The sequence below is a fragment of the Lygodium microphyllum genome, chromosome 20, assembly GCF_053477565.2.
Source record: "Lygodium microphyllum isolate KBCC chromosome 20, Lygodium_microphyllum_v1.1.10, whole genome shotgun sequence".
NCBI lineage: Eukaryota > Viridiplantae > Streptophyta > Polypodiopsida > Schizaeales > Lygodiaceae > Lygodium > Lygodium microphyllum.
In genome coordinates this window covers 100980878-100990475 of record NC_141154.1, presented here as the reverse complement: position 1 = coordinate 100990475, position 9598 = coordinate 100980878, and the positions used below count along the sequence as shown (strand labels likewise).

Genomic DNA, 9598 nt, shown 5'->3' with positions numbered 1-9598 from the left:
TAATAGTGTGTTTGACTGTAAGTTAAATGAGTTGATAAATGCATCTGTAGATGCACTCTAACAAACAAAATTTCAACAAAAGCTCATCTCATATAGTAGTATATGAAAACATTATGGTTTGAACAAAAAATAAAAATAAAAAAATTGAACAACAAAATAACAACCCTCCATGCAACACATTTAATCTAAGTGGAAATCTTGAAGAGCTCTTCATCTTAAATAAGTAAAAAGGTAGCTTTAAATTTTGTATGTTAGTCTCACCTCTCTTCAACTTAAGGGTGGATGTTGGATGGCAACATCGCCCGGAAGAACATCGATGGTAAGCTTGGTGCAGTCACCTGGAACTCCGGAAATGAACCAGTGCTGACCAGCTGTACTCCGTAGGGGCAACACGGTGTCACCCGGCGCGCCTGGACTTGTGCTTGAACGACGTACTCACGCCGCCTTTTGCGTCACAGGACGCGTACGTATTCCGCTGCGCGCATTGCGTAGCTCCACTACTTGAAGGCTGCATAGACGAGAGCAATATTACATCCCAAACGCAAGCAACAGAATAGTAGATATTCCGGTAGCATTTTAATTAGTTCATTGCGGTACTCGTAATACAGAAAAATTAGAGGGCGCATGGCAGAGCACTCGAATTAGGGGCCGCTCTGGAGCATGGAGACGGTGGAGTAGCTAGAGACCTGAAATGCCTGCACGAGAATGGAGGAGCCAAAGAGAATGCCAGGGAGGGAGCTGGTGCCAGGGTTAGTAGAATTGAAGGAAGTCAGGGCATGGGCGGATTGAGAGGCTCTGTTCCAAGGTTTCCTCCTCTAGACGAATGGCATCGATCCGTTGGCGGGAATTAATCAGAGGTTAGGTAGGGAATTAATTAGAGGGTAGGTAACAATAGTGGAACATTAGCTTATGAAAGACTAGCAACCCAAATGCCAAGGACCCCCCTTAACTTCATTTATCTAAAGGCAAGATTGTACTTTAAATAGCTTAGATTGAATCTTGTGCATTTATAGGTATTCATGGTCCAAATGTGGATTTCAATCCATGATACACACATAAAAGTGATTGCATTGATCTTTAATGGGGTTCATCTAAACATGAAGGCTCACTTTGTTTGTTGTGGTTGATATAGGTGGACTTGGTAACAATGTTGGAGAAGGCTATTAACTATGTCAAATTTTTACAACTTCAAGTCAAGGTGAGTGGTAAAGCCAACGTGTGTTACCCATGTTTGATGAAAAAGAGATACAAAGTTAGAATAATGTCTAAATTTAGTGACTTGAATTTTTATCGGTGTTGTCAGGTGCTTGCAATTGACGAGTATTGGCCCACTCCACTTAACAAGTTCCCAGCCTAATGGAGACAAGGAGGAGGCCAATCAGACCAACTAAACAAAGACCAGTGCCATATTAGATATATTCTAAATAGTTCATGGGGAAGTGAATCCAAAATGGATACCCATGACAACTCGATCTAACATGATCTCCCAAAAAAAATAAAACTAACACATTGGTATAACTATTATTGCATTCACAAGTGATTATGAAAGAGTCGTATATAATTATGAATGGTTCACAGTTTTGTGTTTGCATTGTAGAAGGAAAAACTAATTGTTCACAACACATGTCTTCTTCTAGAAATAGTTTAGTGTCAAACCATGATAGCAAACATCATAATACAACGAACAAATATGCACACTTCTTAAAGTTTCTAAGGCAAGAACAAAGCATGCACCTTCATGGTTTTGGAGCTAGCATTGATTATGTGACTAGAGTCGAGGTCTAGAAGAGGGCAAATTGTAGGAGCTTAAGGGGGCACTAGTATGGTGTTCAATCCCATTGTTAGGACGACATACATGCAATGTCTTGAGACAAATAGAAAACATTAGTACAAGAAAAGAGTGGTAAATTTAAAACTATGTAAAGAAGAGGCATGGTTTTGGGATTCCTTTTCAAAATCAATGCAAGCACGATACGTATGTATGACAATCATGCATGTAGATTTACTTTTCAAAATGTTTGCATACCACAATTTCTTGATGACTAAAAAACATTAATTTATAAAAAACGTGATAGCTATAAGGATGCCAAAATTACAAATTCATGAACAAGAGGCATGCTTTCACGATTGGTTGTCAAAATCAATGCAAGAATGAGACATCATGTATGAGAAGCAAGCGTATAGATTTAATCTTAAAAATGTTTGCATGCTAAAATATAGTAGATACATAAGAGGAATAATTTTATCATAGTGACACAATCTCACAGTAGTGCACATGTATTTAAGAAGATTTGGCATTGCACCACAAACTGTATATACAAGTGCTCGGAAGCATCAAAACCTTTTGCACTAAAAAATGCACTATGAGGCAAAACTATCATCATTCTACTACATGTCTCTCTAAATAGGCACATTGATCCTTCTTTGCTCCAAAAGCTTGAAGCAACTCAACCCTTTTCAATGCAGCGTGATGAATGAAAACATGTGACATGGGGTCCAAGCTTAGAAACATTTAAGGACACATAGTACACATGCTTACATGGAATGGAAACTTGATACTTTTATTTTATTTGGAAGCCATTGGTAGATTGGCTAGTACTTCGATGCTCTTAGGAATTGTATTCTTCAATGAATAATAATAGAGCCTCATGGCAATTCTAGCATAACTAAATACAACAAAACCATTAATACTCTTTAAGGATGAAATTCAATGTTTCCTTTGGTTCTAATCCACAACATCCAACACATTTTACTAACCTAAATGCTAAATGATGTAGTTTCATTTGAGAATAAAACCCCCAATGCATGTAGTGTGATATGAACATAATGTGGTTGGATGCATCTACATCATCAATACTTTCTCATTTCTCATCCTCTTGCTTGATGATTTGCTTCCATTGTTTGTTCTTGTTCTCTCCTGCTTGATTGTCTTTCTTAAACATCAGAATCTCTATAGACTTACATGTCCTCAATGTGCAAATGTGTCCGACACTAGCATGTGCCATCACTTTCCATTACACACCTTGCAGTCTTTTCACTCTCACATGGTATACACCTTTCAAGCACGTCACATGATATTGGAAGATACTTTCAAAAACACATCACGGAAGGTTGTTATACATTACAAGATTGGTATGCATACACACACAAACACACACACACACACACACACACAAGGCATTTCATTGCAATACTGTAAAAGACAATCTAATAGTAACTAAAAAGGTTGCGTTTTTTGGTATTTTTCCACTTTTACTTCATTTTTCCTAGGTTTATTTGGGAATATGTGTTGTGCAGATATAATACAACAAAATCTTTGCTTATGTATGTTAAATCAAACCACCTAGTACATTATTCCATTATAGCCCCATATATATATATATATATATATATATATATATATATAGAGAGAGAGAGAGAGAGAGAGCCCAAAGTTGTTACCCTTAAGACTTCATTTTTCCGAGGTTTATTTGGGAATATGTGTTGTACAAATATATAATACAACAAAATCTTTGTTCGTGTATGTTAAGTCAAACCACCTAGGACATTATTCCATTATAGCCCCATATATGTGTGTGTGTGTGTGTGTGTGTGTGTGTGTGTGTGTGTGTGTGTGTGTGTGTGTGTGTGTGTGTGTGTATATACATACATACATAGAGAGAGAGAGAGAGCATGCACAAATCTGTTACCCTTAGAAGTTAATGTTAATGCTATAAATACAACTATAATATATTTAAATTCTCATGATTAATTTTAGTTTACCAAGCCTTTCTTGTATACCCATCATAGCTACCCATGTGGTCTAGGAATGGGGCCTGAATGAAAGTTAAACATAGAAATAAAATAAATAAAATACTAAATATTAGTAAAGTAAAAATAAGATTGATCTAGTCACCTTAGTCGAGTATGTGGGCTAGGTGTGGGGCCAGCAAGTTTGGCTAGGTGTTGTATACCCAAAGCTAGAAATTTTAGTGTTGTATAAGTTGCAGCAAAGGCATATTCACTTTCTACAAAAGCCTTTCCTTTCTCTTTTCAATTGGAGCCGCCTCAAATTGCAATTGAAATATATGTTCCTTGTCGTTTTCATTTTTCTTATCGTCATCACCACCGTGATAGTCATCATCACCTTTGTCCTTACCTTCTCGAAACCATCATTATCAACTTGAATTGAGAAATATAGAATTGTGATAAACATCATCTTTATCTTATCCTCATTGTACGTTTAATTTCCTATTACATAAAAATAGGGCAGCTACAACAATGACTGCAGTTTATGGAGCAGCCTTGGAAAACTCCACCATGCTACAACCCTTCATGAGCGTAGTCGATCTCCTCTACCACCATTACGCTACTCAGTAACACATACCACTCCATCCAAATCTGTAGACCCCTCTATAACCACTCCTCTCTCGATAACATTTGGCTCATCTTTTATTATTGCGATTAGTCTAGCAGCCTGACTTGCTCAGGTCACAGTAGCAGACTGATATCTATTCATGGTGTCATCCTTCTTTGTGGACATTGTAATTAGAAATGCTACTTGGTATTATATGTAAACTTAGCTTTTTAGCAACATAGCCGAGTTTAAAGAAGCAAAGATAAAGCTACAAGAGTGGCAATGAGTTTGAAGGAAACTATCATTATTTGGAGGAGGAGTTGCCTTGTATTCATGGAAGAGTGGACCACTTAGAGAGCATCCAAATTTGAAATGCAAGAACAGGCACGTGAGAGACCAGAGAAGACAACCCTTGAGACTCAAGCCTAGAAGAGAGAATCAACTTCAAGCCTTAACACCTATAGTCCATAACATTTATTTTGAGGGCATGTTAGACCATTAATCTTTTACTACAAGAGTCAAATCATTTTTATATTTTATCATAAAAATGTTAAAATATGTGTTCTTCTATCATACATAAGATTGGAATGATTTTCATGTACTTATTGTAATAAGGGTGATATTGAAGCTCTATAATGCCTATGATGGTTCATCTTGCCTTCTTTGGAAACTTATTGAAGTGGAAACATTTACATTACTCCATACGATGACAAAGTACATGTGAGAGTTTTGTTTTGTTGTGATGGAATATGGTGCACCTTTTTTTCAAATTATAAAGGTCAATGCTAAGGTATGAAGAAAATTTGGTGCCTTTAAAACTTCATGTGGAACAATCTTTTGATCATAAAATTAATAGTCCTTTCCTTGAGATGCATACAATGCTCTATACCTCATGTGGCAAATGTGATATATATCATGTGGTGATGTCTAGCTACTAGTTGGCTTAGTGAGTTGTTGCCATGTCCAAAATTTCTTTTGGTTCAACTCTTAAAAAAGAGAAAGATTAGTATCTTGAATTAAGAGAGTGATGACTCTTTACTTGAGGGATTGATTGCATGAAGAATATTGTGAGAATCAAGAACAACCTACTAGTTCTAGGTGTTTTGACTTGAGAATGTTCTTACATGCTTACAAAACCTAAGAAAAGGAAGATATCATCTAGAGTTTGAGTTGAGTCTAATAACATTAGATTCGGTGATAGAAGGATCCTCATTGGATAGAAAGATTTAAGACTACTTCTTGGAGGAGAGTTCAATTATCTATGTTGGTGGCTTAGGGTTGTAGCACTTGTCAGATATCCTCACAACTTGAAAAGGGATTTTGAGGGAGGTGAGATGTCTGTAAGAGTACTCCACCATTGGGGAAAGGGAAATTAAGGCATAGGAAAGTTGCTTCTTTGTAGTTTGATATGAAGATTGTTTCCCCTTGAGCATGTAGTTGATGTTGCTAGTTTTATCACGTAAGTCTATCAACCCCCAAGTTGATGTTGAGTGTAAATATGGTGAGTGCATGAGAGAGCCGCTATAGGTCAAGCAACACTCGAGTTTTTAGCATAGTTGCAAATCTGTTGGGTAAGTTGCATGTTTCTCCCAAGGAGATTTCCTAAAAATTCATGAAAAAACTACTCATTTTCAAAAATTGGGTTCAATGTTAATATGTGCTTTTTAAAAAAAATCCCAAATCTAGTAGTTTTTAAATTATACTTCTTTAGTGATAAATATTGTTAGTAAATTGGATATTTTTAAGTAGTTTATATTCACACTAGTACATGGTTGACTATCAAGAGTTTTATCCATCACAAAACTATGCATTTTGTTTATCCTCACCTTAGTTTTAAACAAACTTTGATCTTAAAGCTGTCAACTATTTTGACCCCTTAAATAACTCTTTAGATATCCAATGGAGTTTCTACACTTGATATTTGGGATAATATCAATAATATTCTAGGATGTACATATTGATATATTAATACTTAGTAGTATTGCCTAATGAAAACAAGTATTGTATACTAAGTTTTGTACATCTCAATGAGATACTGACTTTAAGATGCCATATGTGAAGTGAATGTAGTAAATTTTCAATAAGATATTAACTTACACTTATGAAAGTAAGTGCTACGTAAGAATTTACCACATACTCTTTGCATGAGAACTTGATTCTAGACCATCAACACATTTATTTGATTTCATAAATAGGAATACCTCATACTGGAGGACCCTCTAAATGGAAGTTATGTGGAATAATTGTCAAATGATTTAAGAAGCTTTTGGGCACAAGATCCAAACTTGGTCTAGTTTATCAAATCATATTCACAAGATGAAACTTGCTCTACTTTTTCAAATCTCAATGCAAAAGTGGGCATCAATATTGCAAATCCAACAAAATTAATCGAGTTTATTAAAAAGGGTTGCAATATTAAGGAGCTACAATGAACAATAAATAAAGGATTTAAATTTAATAAAATGCATCAAGGTAGACTGTAAGAATTGTATTAAATAATCTATATTTTCCAAGGAAAATTTCTCATACTATGTAACTTTTCACTAAGTAATAGGGTTAAAGCTACATGGCTTATATGTTGTGCACTATTTAAACATATGTTACAAATATATAAACTCATAAACATGACGACCTACAACTTATAGAAAATATATGATTTTCAAATCTATGTAGGCTTGTTATAAGTTATACATCTATAAAGTACCTTTAATCACATCCTTATAATTCCTTATGTAGGGATTTTCAAAGGAATGTGGGGAATGCTCTATATTCCCTATTATAAGATGTAGGGAATGTAGGGACTTTCAAAGGAATGTAAGGAATGCTCTATATTCCCTATTATAAGATGTAGGGAATGCAATTTCCTAGTTATAGATGGGGAATACATACTTGTCTACATAGGAAATATTGGAGAATTTCCTATATTTCACCAAATTGCCTATGTGGGGAACGATTGAAAGTTCATTGTGTTCCGAGACTTCGCCAGTTTTTTTCCCGCGTGCAATGGCAAGGACGTATGCTTTCTGCTGCCCAAAATCATCAAGAAGCTGTAGCCAACCTAATGCCCATATTCTGTGACGATGATGTGCCGGGGCGGCATGATCATTTGTGATGTAACATAACAGTGTATACGGACCAATAGACGTACATGTAGTTTCAATTGGAGGTTGTTTTTGCAATACATTGCTCCAACCACACCTCCCTTCTTTCCACCATCTCTTTGAATAAAGTGCTCAAATGTTTCATATCAACGTCTTGTTTCTTAGTGTCCTTGACTGTGTTTACATTCCTAGTAGTAGAAGCATGAGCTCATAGGGAAAAAAGAGATGTGGCACACCCACCCGCCACAAGGTGTCTTGCCTATTTGGAAAAATGCATTGAATATTTAGGGTTTTAGAGATCTAACTACAACAAGAAATGGTCTCTAACATGCCTATGTGTGTTAGCATTGCGTTAATCATGCACACATTCAATCTATATGCATGCAAGCTAGCATAAGTTTAAGTCCTCTGTCCTTTTCAAAGAGACCTCTTGAAAGCATTGAGTAGGTAGGATTCTTGCTTCTTGGATTTTACATTTTTTGTCTCTTACTCATGTCGACTCAATTCACTCTTGTTAGGTAATCCAATGTTAAAGCTCTTCATTGCTTGCTAAAGTTGATCCTTGCTTATTCTTGGTTCTTAGTTCAATTCTTCAATTTCTTTAGCTACCTCTATGGGTAGATTCTTCACTTATCCCTAATGTTATTCTTTGTTTTAGTAGGCTTTGAATAGGTACTTTATTAAGTGTCATTTTTGGGTATCACTAGTTAAGTGATAGTTTTTCCCCCAAGTTAGCGTTGATCATATACTTCGAGGGTCTTGCATCTTAAGAGATCTAAAATATATTTTGGCAATATTAAGATTTGATTTGAACACCACTCTTGCCTTGATATCCTCTCCAAGGCTACTTTGATCAACCCTATTCATAGGTAGTTTGATTGCATCAAGCACTCCTTACTATGGATGACAACCCCTAAAAACATTTGAACTTGAAGGAATTTTATGATTTTATGTATAGATGCTTACTTATCAACATTTCTGCAATCATTTTGAGTGCAAGAATTACCTTGTTGGTAGTTGGGATGCAAAGGAGAGGGATGTGAATGCAAAGAAACACTTATTTGATGTTAATGGAATGACTCCTCAATGACATTGTAACAACGATACTAACGAAATTAGATCACCAGAGAAATATATTCAAAATATGAAATAGCAATATAATTAGTCATAAATAGATTATATATTGATGTATATATATGAGACACACACAAAAAGAGAGAGAGAGAGAGAGTGTGTGTGTGTGTGTCATGGGCCCACGAGGAGGAGGCCGGCAGACCTCTCCCTGTCACTCTCCATCTAATGAAGAATTTGGAACATCCATCGGTAGAAGCTCCTCTGGGGTGGCCGGTGGAAGGGAAGACTCTGAATCAGAAGAAGAATCTCCATCAAGAGGCTCTAGCTCCAAAGGAGCTATATCGGGAGCCCAACTCTCCCCTGGAATTCAAGAAGGGGGTGCTCCTCACCCCCATCTGTGGTGGTCGAAAATTCCACGAATCGCACATCTTGGCTCGTGTAGACATCCAACTTGACGGGATCAAACATACGATAACCTTGAGACTGGGAGCTGTAGCCAACAAAAACCTGTCGTCGGGAAGTCGTCTCACACTGCATCTTCGAGATGTGCACATAAGTGTCACACCCAAAGATCCTGAAATAAGAGACATCAGGCGTAGTCCCAAAGTAAGCCTCATAAGGTGTCATCCTGTCAACGACCAAAGTGGGAGATCGATTGAGGATGTGAACTGCGGTAGCTACTGCCTCGTCGCACAAAAACTGAGGTGTCTATCGATGCTCCATCATGGTGCCTGCCGTCTTGATCATAGTTCATTTCTTCCGCTCCAAAATGTCATTCTCTTGAGGAGTGTTGGTGTTAGCAAACTCTTGGTGAATGCCCCTATCTGCACAAAAACAAGCAACCTCATTAACCATAAATTCACAGCCCTTGTTTGAAAACAAGGTCTTCAATTGCCAGCTAGATCGATTCTCGTCAAAGAAAAGCCAATCCTTGAAGTGGGAGAAAGTCTCCGACTTCAACGTCAAAAAAAAGGCCCAAGTCATCTTGTTGTAGTCATCTATGATCAACATGAAGTACAAGTTTCCCTTCAGGGACTTATCCTCATCGGGCCACAAAGATTCGTAGAAACAAGCTTCATAGGTGATG

The 9598-nt window shown here is 36.8% G+C and overlaps 1 protein-coding gene across 1 annotated transcript; it reads left to right on the top strand.

Moving 5' to 3' along the window:
- The first annotated feature begins 282 nt into the window (after positions 1-282).
- LOC148019170 (uncharacterized) lies at positions 283-1357 on the top strand. Its single transcript, XM_087701312.1, has 4 exons — positions 283-380; positions 632-749; positions 1133-1198; positions 1304-1357. The coding sequence occupies exons 1-4, from the start codon at positions 283-285 to the stop codon at positions 1355-1357; spliced, it is 336 nt and encodes a 111-aa protein (XP_087557438.1).
- The last annotated feature ends 8241 nt before the right edge of the window (positions 1358-9598 follow it).

What these genes read in the sequence shown, in the direction of transcription:
- LOC148019170 (XM_087701312.1), top strand. Translation starts at nt 283, where the DNA reads ATGTTGGATGGCAACATCGCCCGGAAGAACATCGATGGTAAGCTTGGT. An exon ending in GTGCTGACCAGCTGTACTCC is followed by an intron (nt 381 to 631) that starts GTAGGGGCAACA and finishes GGCGCATGGCAG; the next exon opens with AGCACTCGAATTAGGGGCCG. An exon ending in TTTTACAACTTCAAGTCAAG is followed by an intron (nt 1,199 to 1,303) that starts GTGAGTGGTAAA and finishes CGGTGTTGTCAG; the next exon opens with GTGCTTGCAATTGACGAGTA.